This window comes from Entelurus aequoreus, linkage group LG11, assembly GCF_033978785.1.
Source record: "Entelurus aequoreus isolate RoL-2023_Sb linkage group LG11, RoL_Eaeq_v1.1, whole genome shotgun sequence".
In the NCBI taxonomy this organism is placed as follows: domain Eukaryota; kingdom Metazoa; phylum Chordata; class Actinopteri; order Syngnathiformes; family Syngnathidae; genus Entelurus; species Entelurus aequoreus.
In genome coordinates, this window is record NC_084741.1 from 27096461 (window position 1) to 27118960 (window position 22500).

A 22500-nucleotide genomic window follows, 5' to 3' on the forward strand; every position below is an offset into this window, starting at 1 on the left:
AATGCAGAAAGGTAAATACAGGTTTTGGAACAACATATGCTGCCATCTAAGCGCCGTCTTTTTCATGGACGCCCCTGCTTATTTCAGCAAGACAATGCCAAGCCACATTCAGCACGTGTTACAACAGCGTGGCTTCGTAAAAAAAATAGTGCGGGTGCTTTCCTGGCCCGCCTGCAGTCCAGACCTGTCTCCCATTGAAAATGTGTGGCGCATTATGAAGCGTAAAATATGACAGCGGAGACCCCGGACTGTTGAACGACTGAAGCTCTTCATAAAACAAGAATGGGAAAGAATTTCATTTTCAAAGCTTCAACAATTAGTTTCCTCAGTTCCCAATCGTTTATTGAGTGTTGTCAAAAGAAAAGGTGATGTAACACAGTGGTGAACATGCCCTTTCCCAACTACTTTGGCACGTGTTGCAGCCATGAAATTCTAAGTAAATTTTTATTTGCAAAAAAAAAATAAAGTTTATGAGTTTGAACATCAAATATCTTGTCTTTGTAGTGCATTCAATTGAATATGGGTTGAAAATGATTTGCAAATCATTGTATTCCGTTTATATTTACATCTAACACAATTAGTCAAATCATATGGAAACGGGGTTTGTATATATAAATAAATAAATGATAAATGGGTTATACTTGTATAGCGCTTTTCTACCTTCAAGGTACTCAAAGCGCTTTGACAGTATTTCCACATTCACCCATTCACACACACTGATGGCGGGAGCTGCCATGCAAGGCGCTAACCAGCAGAGCAAGGGTGAAGTGTCTTGCCCAAGGACACAACGGACGTGACTAGGATGGTAGAAGGTGGGGATGGAACCCCAGTAACCAGCAACCCTCCGATTGCTGGCACGGCCACTCTACCAACTATATATATATATATATATATATATATATATATATATATATATATATATATATATAACAAAGTATTTATAGCCTTTGCTCAATACTTTATTGATGCACCTTTGGCAGCAAAAGCCTTTTTGAATACGATAGCTCAGCTTGGAACACCTGTCTTTGAGCAGTTTCGCCCATTCCTCTTTATAGTATCTCTCAAGTTCCACCAGGTTGGTTGGGAAGTGTTGGTTTTAATCCAGGATGTCTTTGTACATTGCTGCAATCATCTTTCCCTCCATTCTGATTAGTCTCCTTGTTTCCGCCGCTAAAAAACATCCCCACCGCATGATGCTTCCACCACCATGCTTCACTGTAGGAATGGTACTGGCCTGGTGATGAGTAGTTCTCTCCAAACACGACGCCTGGCATTGATACCAAAGAGTTCAATGTCTCATCAGACCAGAGAATTCTGTTTCTCATGGTCAGAGTCTTTCAGGTACATTTTGGCAAACTTTTTACTAAGAAGTAAATGGATTCTGCCTGGCCTTTCTGCCATACTGGCCTGATTGGTGGATACCTGCAGAGATGGTTGTCCTTCTGGAAGGTTCTTCTCTCTCCAGAGAAAAATGCTGTAGCTCTGACAGAGTGACCATTGGAACCTTGGTCACCTCCTTGACTAGACTAAGATGAATGCAGCAATGTACAGAAACATCCTGGATGAAAACCAACACTTCCCATCCAACCTTATGGAAGCTTAAGAGGTGCTGCAAAGGGGAATGGCCAGGTCGGCTAATGCTGCTGTCAAAACAGCTGTCAACACTGCCGTCAACTTGGGTCTACTAAACATCCGCTCACTTACTAACAAGGGACACATTATCCAGGATTTCTTCACGGACCGCAAGATTGACTTCTTCTGTCAAACTGAAACATGGCAATTTCCCAATGACTTTTCGCAACTTAATAAATCTACTCCTCCCGGCTTTATTTACATGTGTCTTCCTAATGGAAACGGCCGGGGAGGAGGTTTCGCGGTCATCTATCGCGAGCGTGGAAAGTATTCCACTATCTGTGACCGCATTCACCACATTTGAGTGCACTGTATTTACATTTCCTGATCCCACTATTGTAGCTTCTGTCTACCACGCCCAAGCCACACAGTGACTTTTTATCTGATATGTCCATTTTATTTACACACTAATCACTGCTGTGATTTTAACATACATTTGGACAACTGCAACTCACCTCGCGTCAAAGATTTTTAATCATGTTTTGGTTTTATCAATACGTTCATTTCCTTAGACCAGGGGTCGGCAACCTTTACCAATCAAAGAGCCATTTTGACAAGTTTCACAAATTAAAGAAAACAATGGGAGCCACAAAACTCTTGAAAATTTTAACTGAAATAACACTGCATACAAAGCTTTTTTTTGCTTTGTGCTATGTTTTAACCAGGGGTCTCAGACACACGCCCCGGCCCGCACCTTAATATGAAAATTTAATGTTAGTGCGGCCCGCAAGTTTTAAATGAATGGCGCTTGATAGCTTCATTCTTGCCAACCCTCCCAATTTTTCCGGGAGACTCTCGAATTTCAGGGCGTGATGGCACTGCTTTTTAGCGCCCTCTACAGCCTGCTCAAACAGCGTATCTGTTGGCCACATGTTGAATGCAGCTTCTGCTTGCACACGTAATTGACAGCAAGGCATACTTGGTCAACAGCCACACAGCTTACACTGACGGTGGGCGTATAAAACAACTTTAACACTGTTATGTTACAAATATGCGCCACACTGTGAACCCACACCAAAAAAGAATGACAAACACATTTCTGGAGAACATCCACACTGTAACACAAAATAAACACAACAAAACAAATACCCAGAATCCCATGCAGCCCTTACTCTTCCGGTCTACATTATACACCCCTGCTACCACCCGCTATTATTTACTCTTTACTTTCCACTGGTATTGTACCGTCACTTTTTAAAATAGCAACTGTTTCTCCAATTTTGAATAAACCCGGTTCAGATCCCAACAATTACAATAACCTTCGTCCTATTTCCAATTTACCTTTTATCTCAAAAATCGTTGAAAAAACAGTCGCATTCCAATTGCACCTCCACCTAACCCGACACTTCCTCTATAAACCTTTCCAATCTGGTTTTCACCCTTGTCACAGTATAGAAACTGCAGGGCTCGTGTTTAACCACGGCAACCGCGGCAAGTGCCGCGACCGCCCTCGTCACTTGCCGTAATGCCCTAAAAAATTGACCAGCATCGGCGACAAGAACATGCCGTGACCGCCCTTGACTTTTTACTTGTTAATGAACTAGGGATGTAACAATAGAAGGTACAATGAAAATTTTCAATAAAATTCCAGACGGTTAGTAATACCGTCTAATTTTTTAATTACTGAAAAAACTTAATTTATTAATGCATTTTAGGCAACACAAAGTCAGGCACATGCGCACTAGCGTCGTTTGGCTTGATAATCATGGCAGACTAACTACACGGACTTTGCTCTGGAGATTTCCCCTCGGAGTAAATGGAGCCAAGCGCTTGGTTTAACGTCATTTTTCCCAAGCTTCCCGGCATGCGTTTAAGAGCGCACTGCTGTTAGATGGTGACAGGTGTGGACAATATTGGAGACAGACGCACTTGTCCCCACAAGTATACAGAGAAGGAGAAAAACTATTTGAAGTTGCTTTTATTTTCTCAATACACTGTCCATCAGCTGCTGTGATTGAGGTTTAATGAGGTGAGGAAACATGCAGCAGGTGATGTGTCGTGAATGTTGTCACAGAGATGCTCACTCGTCCATTATTTAACTGCAAACTGTATCAGTGTTCAAATAACATCAGTACTCGCTAAAATGTTTTGTCATCTAATCGAATTGAACACAGGCTGTTAAGATTGTGCATTCGATGTAAGAGGTGTCACTCCTGTTTTTTTTTTGTTGGCCAAACTGTTGTACTGAACCACGAGGAGGCGTTGGAGAAGAACAACGCTTGTTATTAGACTTCATCTTCATTAGCCAAACTGCTTTGTGTTTTATTTTGATATCAAAAAGTAAATGCCATGTTCTTTACATTACGTGTTTTTTTTCATGTCACAAAGGTATTGTACAATACAATATATACAATATTTTTTTGTGATTAATCACATGAGTTAACTTGTTAATTTTGGCAGCCCTAAATTTAATAAATCTTTAAGTGCTACACTACAAATCAATATTTAAAACAATAAAAGCTTAGCCGTTAAAACAGATAAAATATCAAGACTAAAACACTATCAGTTAAGCATAAGAAACACAAAATGCAAAATAGTGTTTTTTCTAAATGTAAAAAAAAACTAACTTGGTCAAAAGATTTCCAGTTGTGTATAAGTACTTACTGAGCATGTTCAACAATACCGGGATAATAAAGATAACCGTGATAATTTTGGTCACGATAAGCGTGATATGAAATGTTCATATCGTTACATCCCTAGCTGTAAAAAGACTACTCTTAAGTACTATTTATGTGCCATAACTATAGTATTGTATCTGAGGATATATTGTATTAAAAATGCCTGCTGTAATGTGAGAGGCTTTGTGATGTACAGTATAATATTGTAGCATCGCAGAGAGTGGTTCCCAGCATGGATTCCGGCACCTTGTTGTACATTGCTGCGCGAAGTTGTTGTTTAATGCAGTGTTTTTCAACCTTTTTTGAGCCAAGGCACATTTTTTTCATTGAAAAAATCCTGAGGCACACCACAAGCAGAAATCATTAAAAGACGAAACACAGTAGCCGATATTGACAATAAAAAGTCGTTCTCGCAATTTTTGGATATGACTTTAAACCATAACCAAGCATGCATCGCTATAGGTCTTGTCTCAAAGTATGTGTGCTGTTACGACCTGTCACATCACGCCGTGACTCATTTTGAGTTTTTTGGTGTTTTCCTGTGTGTAGTGTTTTAGTCCTTCTTGTGCTCCTATTTTGGTGTTTTTTCTTGTTTTGTTGGTATTGTTGCAGTTTCATGTCTTCCTTGAGCACTATTCTCCACACCTGCCTTGTTTTTCGCAATCCAGACTACTACTTTGTGGGGACAATGTTGATTGTCATGTCATGTACGGATGTACTTTGTGGATGCCGTCCCTGCTCCACACACTGTAAGTCTTTGCTGTCGTACAGCATTTTGTGTTTTGTTTACTTTGCAGCCAGTTCAGTTTTAGTTTCGTTTTGCATAGCTATGCCTAAGCTTCAATGCCTTTTCTTAGCGGCACTCGCCTTTCATTTATTTTTGGTTTAAGCATAAGATACCTTATGATACCCGCACGCTGCTTCCCGCTGTCGTGTGCATATTGTGATCATGACACGACGTGTTCCCGACATCTACAAAGCAATTGGCTACCTGGTGCCACCTACTGATATGGAAGAGTATAACATGGTTACTCTGCCGAGCTCTAAACAGTACAGACACTCAACAACGACACATTATTTACGGATTATAATTACTTGAGTGCAAAAAATATTTTTAACCCAATTAGGTGAAATTCCATAATCTCCTACGGCACACCAGACTGTATTCCACGGCACACACACAATACAGTTGCTCTGTGTGTTTAACTTCCCTGTTACGTGTTGCATGTTTCTTCTGTTTCGTGAGAACAAGTGTCTGACTGGCTATTGTTTGCGGAGCCTCTTCCTCAAACAAGTGCTTTTGGTCGTCTTTTGTTGGCTCAAAATCACCACAATATAATATTACCGTATTTTTCGGACTATAAGTCGCAGTTTTTTTTCATAATTTGGCTGGGGGTGCGACTTATACTCAGGAGCAACTTATGTGTGAAATTATTAACACATTACCGTAAAATATCAAATAATATTATTTAGCTCATTCACGGAAGAGACTAGACGTATAAGATTTCATCGGATTTAGCGATTAGGAGTGACAGATTGTTTGGTAAACGTATAGCATGTTCTATATGTTATAGTTCAGGGGTCACCAACCTTTTTGAAACCAAGAGCTACTTCTTGGGTACTGATTAATGCGAAGGGCTACCAGTTTGATACACACTTAAATAAATTGCCAATTTGCTCAATTTACCTTTAACTCTATGTTATTATTAATAATTCATGATATTCACACTTAATTTAACGGTTTAAAAGAGGAGAAAACACGAAAAAAATGACAATTACATTTTGAAACATAGCTTATCTTCAATTTCGACTCTTTAAAATTCAAAATTCAACCAAAAAAAAGAAGCGAAAAACTAGCTAATTTGAATCTTTTTGAAAAAATTAAAAAAAGAATTTATGGAACATCATTAGTAATTTTTCCTGATTAAGATTAATTTTAGAATTTTGATGACATGTTTTAAATAGGTTAAAATCCAATCTGCACTTTGTTAGAATATATAACAAATTGGACCAAGCTATATTTCTAACAAAGACAAATCATTATTTCTTCTAGATTTTCCAGAACAAAAATTTTAAAAGAAATTCAAAAGACTTTGAAATAAGATTTAAATTTGATTCTACAGATTTTCTAGATTTGCCAGAATTTTTTTTTTGAATTTTAATCATAATAAGTTTGAAGAAATATTTCACAAATATTCTTCGTCGAAAAAACAGAAGCTAAAATGAAGAATTAAATTAAAATGTATTTATTATTCTTTACAATAAAACAAATAAATTTACTTGAACATTGATTTAAATTGTCAGGAAAGAAGAGGAAGGGATTTAAAAGGTAAAAAGGTATATGTGTTTAAAAATCCTAAAATCATTTTTAAGGTTGTATTTTTTCTCTAAAATTGTCTTTCTGAAAGTTATGAGAAGCAAAGTAAAAAATTAATGAATTTATTTAAACAAGTGAAGACCAAGTCTTTAAAATATTTTCTTGGATTTTCAAATTCTATTTGAGTTTTGTCTCTCTGAGAATTAAAAATGTCGGGCAAAGCGAGACCAGCTTGCTAGTAAATAAATAAAATTTAAAAAATATAGGCAGCTCACTGGTAAGTGCTGCTATTTGAGCTATTTTTAGAACAGGCCAGCGGGCTAGTCATCTGGTCCTTACGGGCTACCTGGTGCCCGCGGGCACCGCGTTGGTGACCCCTGTTATAGTTATTTGAATGACTCTTACCATAATATGTTACGTTAACATACCAGGCACGTTCTCAGTTGGTTATTTATGCGTCATATAACGTAGACTTATTCAGCCTGTTGTTCACTATTCTTTATTTATTTTAAATTGCCTTTCAAATGTCTATTCTTGGTGTTGGGTTTTATCAAATAAATTTCCCCAAAAAATGCGACTTATACTCCAGTGCGATTTATATATGTTGTTTTCCTTCTTTATTATGCATTTTCGGTCGGTGCGACTTATACTCCGGAGCGACTTATAGTCCGAAAAATACGGTACTTGGTACAAATTTAGGAACTTAGTAATTGATCCATCCATCCATTTTCTACCGCTTGTCCTTTTCGGTGTCACGGGGGGTGCTGGAGCCTATCTCAGCTGCATTCGGGCAGAAGGCGGGGTACACTCTGGACAATTCGCCACCTCATTGCAGGGCCAACACAGATAGACAAGACAACATTCACACTCACATTCACACACTAGGGTCAATTTAGTGTCCCTAGGTGCATGTTTTTGGAGATCAGAGTAAGCCGGAGTACCCGGAGGGAACCCACGCAGTCACGGAGACAACATGCAAACTCCACACAGAAAGATCCCGAGCCCAGGATCGAACTCAGGACCTTCGTATTGTGAGGCACACGCACTAACCCAGGGGTGGGCAATTAATTTTACCGGGGGCCGCATGAGCAACCCGAGCACTGCTGGAGGGCCACATCAACAATATTTCAATTAAATTTTGCTCAATATTATTTTTGATATATACCTTAAGATAAATAATAATAATAATAATAATAATAATAATAATAATAATAATAATAATACTTTCATTTAACCTAACTTAATTTTATACCAAAAGCACTGCTTTGGAAATCATTTGTACCCAGAGATCAGAGATCACATTTAGTTCCCCTTAAACATCCTCATGTTCCACAATGAAATGTAAGCATAGGATGAAGTGTGCATTCCTGTAACTTTCTCTAGTAACAGCATTCCATGATTAATATAAATAAATTAACATTAATAATAAATGACAGAAAAGTAAGCACACGTATGACTGAGGAGTCATAGTGTAACTTTGTGTGGTGTTTGAGTTGTCCGACTTTTTGTGTGGCCATAAACGCACCAGTGGTTTAGTGGTATGTGTGTTGGTGACAGATGACAAGTTGGTTTTGGCCTGGTTTGTACGGCAGAAAATGACTAGTTTTTCGAGATAGAAGTGTTTTACTCATGTTTTTGGTGTGGTTATGGCCGAATATAAACAGTTTTGCTCAATAAAGTGATCGATATAATTCCTGGCCTCGAAGCATCTTGATAGACGTTAAAATAATTGAACGGTGTTCAATTGAACGGTGTTGACGAACACCGTTAGGGCCGCTTGTTGTCACTGTCACTCAAAGTTGAAGGGAAAAATTACACAGAATAAATGTGTTTATTTTGTTTAGAATTCAGATGGGATTTGATTTGGTGCGCGGCATATATTTGCTGTGCGCAGAGGACGCTTGAGCAGTGCGCAATTGCGCACCTTAGAGGGAACATTGCTTGGCAGTCCATGTCTTGTTGAAAACACGGCATTCGTCATCAACTTTTCTATATTTAGCGTCTCGGGTGTAAACCGTGCATCACTTGTCGCTGTGCACCTTCACTCACAGGTTACACACGGACATACGCCCATAAATAACACTTTTCAAAATAAAAGCAGCACAGTTGTATTGCGCGCACGACAGATGTTTTTTCAACTTTATTTTGTAATTTGTGATTGCAGCTGTTCACATTCACTCTCAATCACGCACGCGCATACACTACCGTTCAAAAGTTTGGGGTCACATTGAAATGTCCTTATTTTTGAAGGAAAAGCACTGTACTTTTCAATGAAGATAACTTTAAACTAGTCTTAACTGTAAAGAAATACACTCTATACATGGCTAATGTGGTAAATGACTATTCTAGCTGCAAATGTCTGGTTTTTGGTGCAATATCTACATAGGTGTATAGAGGCCCATTTCCAGCAACTATCACTCCAGTGTTCTAATGGTACAATGTGTTTGCTCATTGGCTCAGAAGGCTAATTGATGATTAGAAAACCCTTGTGCAATCATGTTCACACATCTGAAAACAGTTTAGCTCGTTACAGAAGCTACAAAACTGACCTTCCTTTGAGCAGATTGAGTTTCTGGAGCATCACATTTGTGGGGTCAATTAAACGCTCAAAATGGCCAGAAAAAGAGAACTTTCATCTGAAACTCGACAGTCTATTCCTGTTCTTAGAAATGAAGGCTATTCCACAAAATTGTTTGGGTGACCCCAAACTTTTGAACGGTAGTGTACGTCCACACGGAAGTAATACAAATAACGCTTTTCAAAACAAAAGCAGCACCGTTGTATTGCACACTCGACATAGATACTTTTTCAAATGTATTTTGAAATTTATGATTGGCCTCACGCGGGCCGGACAGGGACGCACAAAGGACCGGATGTGGCCCGCGGGCCGCAGAATGACCAGGTCTGCACTAACCCCTGTGTCACCCTGGTGCCTGTTAGTAATTGATAGCTTTCTAAAATAAAACAGTGATATAAAATGTAACTGTTTACCTTAATTGATCAGCAAACTTGCCTGACTCCAACCCATTTTCTATGGGGTATTGTGAGGAGGAAAACGCAATACGTCAGACCCAACAATGCAGAACAAGGTCACTATCAGAGATAGACTCCATGCTATGCCGAATTGCTGCGGTAATTCAGGCAAAAGGAGCCCAGACCAAATATTGAGTGCTGTACATGTTCATACTTTTCATGTTCATACTTTTCAGTGGGCCAACATTTCTAAAATAAATTTTTTCCTCATCGGTCATAAGTAATATTCTAATTTTCTGAGATACTGATGTTGGATTTTTCATTATTTTCAGTTACAATCTTTAATAAATGAACATTTGAAATATATCAAAATCTGTGTAATGAATGTATATAATATACAAGTTTCACTTTTTGAATGACATTACTGAAATATATAAACTTTTTGGTCATATTCTAATTTATTAAGCAGCACCAGCACATCTTGGGGGGAAAAAGTACAACGGTACAATGGTTGTGAATGATGGAGCCCTCACCTTGATCTCCTGGGAGTCAGAGGCAGAGTCCGACTTGGCTCCCCCAGAGCTTGGCTTCTCTTTCTTCCTCTTTTGCTTCTTCTTTTTCCTCTTAGCCCCCAAATCTCCACCGGGACTACTAAAGAAATGAGTGCAAAACTCAAACATTAGGTTTTTTTCAATACACATACATGCACACACCCTCACATGGACGCAGAGCGCTAACGTTAGCTGTCATAGCAACGAATGACAGCTAGCTGACTAGCTAACGGTTTGCTTGACAGCCTCCCAATAAAGTCAAGGGGGTAATTTTTAGGTAGTTAAAACAATGCATACAAATATAATAACTTTGTAGAAAACATGGCCTTACAAGCTAGTCGCCTGGTTGTGTTTGTGTGTCGGCTAGCTGCATTAGCCACCGAGCACGTCCAACATCCATCCAAACACACACATATAGGCTGATGTGATGCATGGTGACTACAGTATGCTGGACAGGCCGTCCTCACCCTTGCGTGTTCTCGTTCTCCTCCTCGTTGTCCCCGTCTATCCCGCAGGTGTCCTGGTCGTCCAGCTCCAGGCTCTGTTGGCTGGCGGCAGATTCGCTGTCCTCCGCCATCATTAAAACGCTTTTTAAAAATGGCCAAGAAGATAGAGATCGCAGCTAGGGGCGACAGGCGGAAAAAACAAAGGGTAGCGGATGAGGGAGAAACAGCACCATCTTGAGGGCAGTGGCTGTACTGCAGAGCCAAACCTGCTCGGGTTGCTTCTCTTGTAGTAACTGGACACAACATTAGGTACACCTACACTTTTGAATGACATGAGGTTGCGGTGCATCCAGCCATCCATTTCTACTGCTTGTCCCTCTCGGGGTCGTAGTGTTGTGGTTGTAAATACAAATGCATAAGACAACCACAAAACCCTCAAATCTAGACTCCAAACATCCCAGAACAAGCTAGTCAGGTTACTTCTAGACCTCCACCCCAGATCACACCTCACTCCAACCCACTTGTCCAAAGTGGGCTGGCTCAGGGTGGAGGACAGAGTAAAACAACTTGCACTGAGCCTAGTCTATAAAATCCGCTACACCTCCCTGATACCGAAGTACATGTCAAACTACTTCCTGACCGCCATAACCATAACAACAGAGGGAGCGCCACTAACCACGTTAAACCCAGATTCCGATCTAACAAAGGTCTTAACTCATTCTCTTTCTATGCCACATCAATATGGAATGCACTAACAACAGGTGTAAAAGAAAGGGCATCTCTATCCTCCTTCAAAACCGCACTAAAACAACACCACCAGGCAACTTCAACCCTAAACTAACACCCCCCCCCCCCCTTCCACAGCATAACTCTTCGGATTGTAAATAATCAAATGTAAATAATCAAATGTAGACACTTTTTCTTATACTTTCTGATCTCTCTCTCTGTGTCCACTACCTGCTGTACATATCCTACCAAGTCAGTACTACACTGTTCCAATGTCCATTACTCTGATGATGCAATTGTTGATGACTGAAGTGTTGATACCAATCAAACCTAACCCCCCCCCCCCATATCCCACACCCCGGATTGTAAATAATGTAAATAATTCATTGCATATACTCTGATGATTATCTTGTGTGATGACTGAATTATGAAAATAGTACCTGTATCATGAATCAATTTAAGTGGACCCTGACTTAAACAAGTTGAAAAACTTATTCGGGTGTTACCATTTAGAGGTCAATTGTACGGAATATGTACTTCACTGTACAATCTACTAATAAAAGTTTCAATCAATCAATCAAAAACAAAATTACGATACATTTTCTCTTGGCCACTTTGTTTGCTGAATGAATGTAGGTGGAATCTGTCAAGAGGATAATAATTTTTAAAGCATTTATATTTACTTCTAATAGCCTATAATGGCAACACTATGCAATAGTTACTCATGACAACAACATCATTTTGATCCCACATTAATGTTAATGTATATTAAAGGCCTACTGAAACCCACTACTACCGACCACGCAGTCTGATAGTTTATATATCAATGATGAAATCTTAACATTGCAACACATGCCAATACGGCCGGGTTAACTTATAAAGTGCAATTTTAAACTTCCGGCTGAAAACGTTTCGATATGATGACGTTTGCGCGTGACGTCAATGGTTGAACCGGAAGTATTGGTACACCATTGTATCCAATACAAACAGCTCTGTTTTCAGCACAAAATTCCACAGTATTCTGGACATCTGTGTTGGTGAAACTTTTGCAATTTGTTTAATGAACAATGGAGACTGCAAAGAAGAAAGCTGTAGGTGGGATCAGTGTATTAGCGGCCGGCTACAGCAACACAACCAGGAGGACTTTGAGTTGGATAGCAGACGCGCTATCCGATGCTAGCCGGCGCTAGCCGGCGACCGCGTCGATGATTGGGTGAAGTCCTTCGTCGCGCCGTCGATCGCTGGAACGCAGGTGAGCACGGGTGTTTATGAGCAGATGAGGGCTGGCGTAGGTGGAGCGCTAATGTTTTTATCATAGCTCTGACGAGGTCCCGTAGCTAAGTTAGCTTCAATGGCGTCGTTAGCAACAGCATTGCTAGGCTTCGACAGGCGGCACAGCACTAACCGTGTAGTTACAGGTCCAGGGTTTGGTTCGGTGTCTCCTGATAGTAGTATTGTTGATCTTCTGTCTATCCTTCCAGTCAGGGGCTTATTTCTTTTGTTTCTATCTGCATTTAAGCACGATGCTATCACGTTAGCTCCGTAGCTAAAGTGCTTCACCGATGTATTGTCGTGGAGATAAAAGTCACTGTGAATGTCCATTTCGCGTTCTCGACTCTCATTTTCAAGAGGATATAGTATCCGAGGTGGTTTAAAATACAAATCCGTGATCCACAATAGAAAAAGGAGAAAGTGTGGAATCCAATGAACCCTTGTACCTAAGTTACGGTCAGAGCGAAAAAAGATACCACCTGCACTGCACTCTAGTCCTTCACTCTCACGTTCCTCATCCACAAATCTTTCATCCTCGCTCAAATTAATGGGGTAATCATCGCTTTCTTGGTCCGAATCGCTCTCGCTGCTAGTGTAAACAATGGGGAAATGTGAGGAGCCTTTCAACCTGCGAAGTCACGCTACTTCCGGTACAGGCAAGGCTTTTTTTATCAGCGACTAAAAGTTGCGAACTTTATCGTCGATGTTCTCTACTAAATCCTTTCAGCAAAAATATGGCAATATCGCGTAATGATGAAGTATAACACATAGAATGGATCTGCTATCCCCGTTTAAATAAAAAAAAATTCATTTCAGTAGGCCTTTAATGTAATCCGTTGTGTTATGTTTTCTTTTTTTAATACTACTGGGCTTTAAATTTGTATATCTGTCCACCAGGTGGCACTACTTTTCCCAAACAAAACATGCAACACAATTTCACACCGCTTACTGTTTTCTGCAAGGTTACCTTGCAATGATGGGCAGTAACAAGCTACATGTAGCTAAACTATGTAGCTTAACCACATTTTTCAGTAGCTTGGCTATTTTTTTTTAACGTTTTTTCCTGTAGCTTAGCTACTTTTAGACCAGGGGTCGGCAACCCAAAACGTTGAAAGAGCCATATTGGACCAAAAATCCAAAAAACAAATTTGTCTGGAGCCGCAAAAAATGAAAAGCTGTATATAAGTCTTATAATGAAGGCAACACATGACGTAAGTGTCTATAATAGCCTACTATCAACATGACTATGTATTGCAGGCTGAAGCAAATCTTTGTTGACAGAAATGTTGAAATTTAAAATTCATTCTACATATTTTTGCAACATTAGAAACCATTAGTAAATCAGAGGCTACTCAGAAGGTGAGATAACTCCTGGAAATGACTGCTTTTTATCAGCCAAAAGTATAGATGTGTGTGTCCAAGTTAAGACTAAATAATGTTTGCTGTGGTCTGGAACAACATGGCACACAAACAACTATCTGAAATGCAGCCAATATTACATACAGATAATGTCATGAGACATGCTAAAATTAAATACAAAGAGGATAAAAGTAAAGGATATTACATAAGATCAAATATACCTACAAATGAGGCATAATGATGCACTATGTACATACAGCTAGCCTAAATAGCATATTAGCATTGATTAGCTTGCAGTCATGCACTGATCAAATATGCCTGATTAGCACTCCAACAAGTCAATAACATCAACAAAGCGCACCTTTGTGCATTCACGCACAGCATAAAACATTTGGTGGACAAAATGAGACAAAGAAGGAGTGGAAGGTTTTACATGTAAACAAACTGTTGCGTCACTATGGTGGGTTCAAGAACCGCCAAAATTAGTAGGACAAAACGATGTTCACCAAATATATATACTCTCATCAGTGAAGCATACACACTAACATATTAAACAGTGGGCTTTCTAACAATTGGGAAGGTTTGTGTCATGTTTGTCCTCAAACAAAAAACATACAAAACAAAAATATTATTTTACCCCCATCTTTTTCCATTTTCAATCCTTTTTTAAAAATGGTCCAGGGAGCCACTAGGGTGGCACTAAAGAGCCGCGGGTTGCTGACCCCAGTTTTAGAACCATATAGCAAGGTAGCTTACATCAAAGCTACAAGCAACAAAGAGAGAAAATAAATGAGACCATCCATACATGCGGAGAAAATCCATGATGATTGGTTGGTGTTCGTCTGATGAGGGGGGCAGTATAGCTCAATTGGTAGAGCGGCCGTGCCAGCAACTTGAGGGTTTCAGGTTCGATCCCCGCTTCCGCCATCCTAGTCACTGCCGTTGTGTCCTTGGGCAAGACACTTTACCCACCCACACTGGTTTAAATGTAACTTAGATATCGGGTTTCACTATGTAAAGCGCTTTGAGTCACTAGAGAAAAGGGCTATATAAATATAATTCACTTCACTTCACATGAGTCACAATTGGCTAAGGTTAGGGCGAAACATTACGGACTGGCCAATCAGAGCCAAGATAAGGCGGGTCATCGAAACTAGTAAGCAAAATCATAACAATCACACACTCATGTCACATGACGACTAGGGAGTCAGAGACAGAGGGATGCTTCAAGCTGACGACTTAAAAAAAAAAATTAAAAAAAAATAAAAATAAAATAAAAACATACTTGAAAATGGCAGGATTCTCTACCGCAGACTAGATTTTTCATTTAGCAATGAAGACGACGTCCAGGAAACCCACAATAATGCATGTCCTTAGCCATATTTAGACAAACGTATGCATTAAGAGAAAATAATTCCAAAACCTTAGTTTTCAGTTGTTTACTCTGTAAACCAAAACTGCTCTCTTCATCGAAGATATCCAACACAAATTTAGGAACACACAGGGTGAGTTGAGTTCATGAAAAGTTTTACTGCACATAACTATTATTAACTGTTCCCAAACAACACACAAGGCATTGTTTTTTTTTGTCCACATATGGATAGATGCGTTTTTTTTCTGTAAGTACAAAAAATTAATAATAATAATGGATTACATTTATATAGCACTATTCTAGACACTTAAATCGCTTCACAGAGAAGTGAGAACCCATCATTCATTCACACCTGGTGGTGGTAAGCTACTTTCATAGCCACAGCTGCCCTGGGGTAGACTGACGGAAGCGTGGCTGCCAGTTTGCGCCTACGGACCCTCCGACCACCACTCATCATTCATCATTCATTCACCAGTGTGAGCGTCATTGGCGGCAAGGGTGAAGTGTCCTACCCAAGGACACAACGGCAGCGATTTGGATGTCAAGAGGCGGGGAGCGAACCTGCAACCCTCAGGTTTCTGGCACGACCGCTCTACCCACTACGCCATGCCGCCCCAAAATAACATTATAAGGGTGGACCATAGAAAATGCAAATAAATTAATACATAAAGTGGGGTGTGGGGACCCCGAGAGGTAGGGTGTCCTCAGCTAAATGACAGATAGTTAATAGTAATGGCCCTTATTAGCTCCATTTGTACACTCTCAGTTACATTTACATTGATATTAGACATGAGGGCTCATAGATATAAACACCGTTAAATGTAGCTTTGATGTAGCAAGCTACTTTTACCGTATAGCTTGCTATAATTCTCCGGGGAAAGATTCTTCTGTGGCTTAGCTAAATTTAATCGAGAGTAACTTATAGCTTAGCTTACTACATTTTCCAAGTAGCTATAGCCGCTCATCAGCTTGTTTTTTAGCTTGTTTTTAATGCATTGTTTTTATTCTCATTGTTTTAATATGTAATGTGTATATCTTTTTACTTATTGTATGAGCGACAAGAGACACCTGAATTTCCCCTAGGGGATTATTAAGTATCTGTCTATCTGTCTTGCTACTGAATTATTTATTTACAACCATGTTTTATTTAGGACATTTCTGTTTGTCCACATCTGACACTGTGGACAAAATACATTTCCAACTCAAAGTTGCTGCCAATCGTTGTCCTATCTCAAGAAATAATAATAAAAAATAAATTACTCATTGAAATGCCATGTTTATGTAATTGTGTAAAAGGTCAACATTTAATTTGTTTAATTGAAGCAGTGGGATTTTTTGTTGTAAACCATACAGTCGAAAAAAATAATGCATAAAAATTACATTTGTGCCTACTTGCCCAATCATTGAGCCACCTCAGGATCTAATAATATTCGGCAAATACCCCTTGTAATATGTTTTATAAAAAATGTTTCCATTAAAAAAAAAAAAGTAAAATATGCAAACATAATGGTCTTTAAAGGGTTAACAAAACTAAAATGCTAAATGACTTTATATGTATAGCCAACGTGTTTTAAAATCGATGCTGTCAAAAACACATTAACTAATGTGATTAATCACAAAAAATTCTTCAAATTAATCATGTATAAACACAGATTAATCATGAAATGTATTTAGGCCACACACACACCTTTATCTGAACCACAGATGTTAGCTGAAAGATGGCACAGGTTGTACGGTCAGTGATCAGGCCTATGCATACATCAGTGCAAAGGGGGTGACTGGCAAATTTCACTGTAAAATAAACCCTGAATGTTCCTGGGATAAAACTGTAAACAGGTTTTGAGAAAATAAAGACTTGCATTTAAGTAAACATTAAAAAACAACAATTAATGTATGACATTTTAATATATTTGTGTCAAAATACTAGCATCTTTTTTTGGTTATTTTAAATCATATCAGCAAGTGATTTACAGCGATTACTCTGATAAAAAATGTTAATTGTTTGACAACACAATGAAAAATATAAATTCATTTAATGGGCAAAACAATATGAATGTAAGACATTTTTACAGCAGTTTTGGGAAAGCGGACATTGTCCTGACTGTAGAAAAAAAATAATACCATCCATCCATCTTCTACTGCTTGTCCCTTTCGGGGTTGCTGGAGCCTATCCTAGCTGCATTCGGGCAGAAGGCAGTGTACACTTCTCGCAGGGCCAACACAGATAGACAACATTCACGATCACATTCACAGTATATGAATATCCATGTTGCTGCTAAGACCTAATAATGCGATAAAATAAGTAATAGTTTAAGTGTATTTGGAAATTGATTTCTTTGTTTTTATTTTAACTAACAGTAGAGTTATGCAAACACCGGCCTTTTAACGTTTAAAAAACGGCACTTTTCAACTAAATTTACACATGAAGGAAGGCCCACCCGATCACATTAACATTCTGAACAGACAACTATTCAAATCAAACAGACAACTATTTAAATCAAAAGAAAGACCCGCGCTGGCCGACAGTAATGTGGAAAAAAACCAAACACATTCTTATCTCAGTTGGACAGTAGAAAAAGTGCGGTTGCAACAACCCAGATGCACACATTGTTTTAGTTTGGCTCTTTATTCAGAATAATAGAATTGAAATGGAAGAATGCAAACGACCAATTTACACACAACAGGCTGCAAGAAAGAGGAGCCCTTGCAGAATGTTGACTTGCATTATTTTCCCCCAATTGAATAAAAGAACTATAATAAAAAGTCTAATATGATTGCTATGACTATATGAATTCAGAGTGGATTTGATTATTTCCCAACTCTCTCACATGGACGCCATTAAAACAACAACAACCAAACAAAACATGCAGCATTCGTCAGAAAAACACATAAAAAACTTGTAGTTAACTTTTTACATTTGCTTTATCCATTTCCCTGCTGCACGATATAATGGACAAGTGCAAACGACGTGAGTTGTGTGCAGAGTGGTAAAAAAGTTAAATTTACTGCGTCGGGAAAGGTACGGAGGTAGAGGATAAAAGAAGGTGAGACATAAATAAACAGTGATTACATCTGGAAATCTGTTTCTAAAGAAAAGGCACTTGGAGATACAAAGGGAAATACTGCAAGCAAAACAGTTTGGTTTCAGGTGTAAAAAACAAAACAAAAAAACACACAAAAAAAAGGCAAGCGATGACGAAAAGCACTTAATATATATTTGGAGAGCCTCGTCAAGGTAAAATACTTTGCTTTGGCAATTATAATGAATTAAAAAAGGCATCTTAAGCAGGTGTATAAAGAAACAGCAAAAGAAACTGATTTAGTCAGTGATTCAACTCCTTAAAAAAAAAACCCTTCATAGTATTAGATATTACTTGGGACTTAACTACAGAATTCCATACTCGCCCTTCAGCCACGTGGCGTGTCACATGATCTCATTACACGTTGCAGATGTGATGACATTCTGTGGTGCAAGTACCACTGGTAGATTTTTTTTGAATTAACGTGTATCAAGTAACTGTACATATACGAGTGTATGAAGCAAAGAGTTTCTGGAACTAAATGTGACTTTATTCCAATCACCTGCTAGTACAGCAGGTATAAGCCACATGCGTTAAATTGGTCAAGAAACCCTATCAAAGTTCAGGATGGATGTGTGGGCTGGAATCATCAGAGGAAATCAATAGTTAGACAAAAATTGAGTTTCAAGTTGACTTTGATTGGTTCTGTGTATCCTGTGGTGGTCTGAGGCTAATATGGCTTAGGGAAAAAGATCCATGTAGTTTGTCTTTTGTGAGAATCACCCACTCGTTGCTCCTAAAAGGCATACCGTTGTTTTGCATATTAAAAAGTCCCCCAGTAGTGGTTTCATAAAAGTTTTGTCAAAGATCAGAGTGGTCCCTTGGTTTGAAGTCAGTGCTGTACAAAAAATAAAGGTGCATCGAACCTTTGCTTAGCATTCATTTAAGGTTGAAGGCCAGCAGGGGTCGCTCCTCCCTCCTCTGCCAGGGACTCTTCTTCTCCTCCTCCATGTCCTCCCGTGTGGCGTCATCATCGGGAGAAGCGGACAGCAGTGTGTTCCTGAGAGTGACGTAGCTGTGAGGGGACAGAGTAGGAGGAGAAGATGCAGTAGAAGATGAGGATGGCGAAGGAGGTTCCTTTTGTATTTGTGCAACTTCTGTTTCTCCTGTGAAGGACTGGACCGAGCCCAGTTTGCTATCCTGGGAGTCGTACTTGCTGCCCTCCCCGTCCAGATGATCTACATACACCAGCTGAGTGAAGACTGTCGTTGGTGTTGTGCCCTTTGACCCTTCCCTTTCGACCCCTTGCTCCTCTTGATCAACGTCTTTGCCTCTGCGACCCGCTCGGGGCTCATTCAGGTCTACGCCAGAGTCCAGACTGGCGTCGTTGCCGCTGCCATGCCTCCGCCCACCTCCCTGCTGACTTGCCGCACTGGTTGCATTGCCGTGGCAACCTGCCCGCTGAAGGTCGATGTAGGAGTGGCGTATGTGAGCGTTGGAGCGGCCGTCTAGCGAGACGAACCAGGCTCGCGGGTGAGGCAGAGGCTTCCCGCCTCGGAGCGCCATTAAAGTCTTTTCGGCTAAAAGTGTGTCCTCGCTGTTTATTTCCACCAGAGATGTGTCTCCAAGCGCTGAAGGTATGGACAAAGCTTCCACCAGCTTTTCACCATCGCCCTGCTCAGAAGGACCTGGGATGCAGTCTTTGGGAGCGTGTCCCGGAGACCGTGTGGGCTGCGAGGCATTGAGCTCCGCTTGGATGGTCTCAAGGTCACTTTGCTGGTCAGTCTGCAGCAGGAGGGCCTGTCCAGACAGAGGGTGCTCCCCAGGTAAGCGCATGTAGTGAGCGGGGATGACCAGGGTGGGGCGCACCCTCGGGTAGGTTTCTCCGCCACTCAGCAGGTCCACGGAGGCACAGCAGAGCAGCTGTCCTGGTCGGGAGAGCGAAGGGGGGCGCTCTAGGTGGTCCACAGACCGTGAGAGAAGGTAGTCAGGAGCTCTGCACTCACATCCATCCCCTCTGCTTGGTGAACAAGGAGGAGAGGAAGGAGAGATAATGCCGCTCAGCTGATGTTCAGAAAAAAGTCCCTGGTTTGCTGCTGATAGTCCGTCAGATATGTGGTTATTGGATGAGCAGATGGAAGTGTATGACTGACGATATCCTCGCTCCATTCCACAAGAAAGTGTCGACTTCAGCTGGACCGTTTCCACAGACTGCCTGTAGTCTTTGCTGTGAGGAGTCAGATTGCCCAAAGAGGAGCCTTGCTGGCTGTTGCCCAGGGAAGAGCGGCTGTGTTTGCTGTGCTGGATCAGGCTGTGTGGATGTGGATCGTCTCCACACTGATACAGGGAAGGCTTCAGCATGGGTGTGGTCATGTCTGTTCCCGTGGAAATTAGCTCTAGATGCACCTGAGAAGAAAAACAAAATTTTCACGATAATTGCCATGCAACAGTGGCTTTTTTTTGGCTAGACTTGAATTTGACTGCATGACCACAGTTAAGGACAAAATGTTGAGAGTTAAAAATTGATTTTTAGTTGTTGAATTGATGTTTTGTTTTGTTGGAGACATTAATCACAGAATGCTAAAATTGGTGTGCTCATCCATTTTATATGTGAATAATGTAAAGATTTGACATTGGACATTGTTCATAAACCAATGCAATAAATCAAAAATAAATAAGATGGCAAATAAATAAAAAAATATTAGTCATCTTTAATTTTCAAAAATAATATATAGTATATTCACATTTCGTATTTCAAAACTCTAATAATTATGATATAAATATTTCATCAATAATAATGATACAAACAACTATAACTATAATATACCATTAAAATCAATTAATTACTTCACTCTGAGTTTTTTTAATTTATTTTTTTTATAAATGTTGTCAACGATTAAATATTGTATTTGTGTTGGCCCTGCGATGAGCTAGCGACTTGTCCAGGGTGTAGCCTGCCTTCTGCCCAAGTGCAGTTAGGATAAGTTCCAGTGCTACCCGGTCATTTTCTGTCTCCCAATATAATTTTATGCTTGTTACCAATGTAAAAAATATGTAATATTATCACCGTTACCGTAAATTCCGGACTATAAGCCACTAGTTTTTTCCTACGGTTTGTGGGGCTAATTTATGAATTTTTCTTCGCTAACAGTCAAAATGCAAATCGTTTTAATTAAAAACAAGCAGAGACATTGAAAAGGTGTGTTACTGTTTGTGCTATTACGCCATCTTTTGGACAAGTTTGCTCACTGCAAGTTCTGCGAGGTGAGTGTCTACAGTATTTCCTTCTATTTGTGCTTTAAACCGTAAGTACAAGTGTCGTTCCATCTTCTACTGTAGTCCAATCCCTAGCGTTCCTACTTGCATGGGTTCTTCATTCATCACTCCAAGCTACGTTTAAAAGTTTTAAAATATAACTAAAACTATTCTTACTTACAGTACTAAATCGTCCCATGTGTGATGTCCGTAGGAGTGTTTTTTATGCATATTTGCACATGCTATCATAATGTAATCAAGCTAGAGTTGTTAGCATTAGCTAATAAGCTAACACGCTTTACAAGTATCTGTGTTAGTCTTATCAACTTACAATGGCATTATTTTTGTGTTGTTTCAGTTTCACTAATTCCTCAGTAAATTCACCAAAACAACACAGTGGAGTTATTAAGTTTATTTAGCGGATTGGAGAGCTAGTTTCCACAGCTAGCGGATCCATGACAATGACCTCTGTTTTGTTTGATCAGCCGTTTTACTGCTGTGTTACAGGCACTGTTTGGAAACAACAAGGTATGTAAATAAACATTTACAGAATCTTTCTGTGTAAATAACTCATTCCACAACATATATATCTGCGTCATCCTGATGGGTCGTGGTTAGGGCCTTGCATGGCAGCTCCCGCCATCAGTGTGTGAATGTGTGTGTGAATGGATGAATGTGGAAATAGTGTCAAAGCGCTTTGAGTACCTTGAAGGTAGAAAAGCCCTATACAAGTATAACCCATTTTACTTCATGTCTACAGGGCTCTCATAATATTGAAAAGAGTATTAAACAGTTTTTATGCTCTAGTTATGAATATATTTGCTATACAATTATTAATTCCTACTTTGAGAAAATTCATTTATCACGGTGATGTCCAGAACCAATTAACAGCAACAAAGGAGGGACAACTGTATTATGTCAAAAATACATCAAAAACATTATTATATGAATAAACATAC

The 22500-nt window shown here is 39.6% G+C and overlaps 2 protein-coding genes across 3 annotated transcripts in view; both read right to left on the minus strand.

The window, feature by feature from the left end:
- nmt2 (N-myristoyltransferase 2) overlaps window positions 1–10781 on the minus strand; it is a 51712-nt gene extending 40931 nt beyond the window's left edge. Inside the window, exons 1-2 of the mRNA XM_062062820.1 lie at window positions 10559–10781; window positions 10074–10191 (exon numbers count right to left, since the gene is read on the minus strand). Coding sequence (XP_061918804.1) covers window positions 10074–10191; window positions 10559–10671 — 231 coding nt within the window. The 5' untranslated portion in view covers window positions 10672–10781. The remainder of the gene's footprint in view (window positions 1–10073; window positions 10192–10558) is intronic.
- Window positions 10782–17277: 6496 nt separating this feature from the next.
- fam171a1 (family with sequence similarity 171 member A1) overlaps window positions 17278–22500 on the minus strand; it is a 73333-nt gene continuing 68110 nt past the window's right edge. For both annotated transcript variants that reach the window (XM_062062826.1, XM_062062828.1), the window contains exon 9: window positions 17278–20692. In XM_062062826.1, coding sequence (XP_061918810.1) covers window positions 19226–20692 — 1467 coding nt within the window. In that variant the 3' untranslated portion in view covers window positions 17278–19225. The remainder of the gene's footprint in view (window positions 20693–22500) is intronic.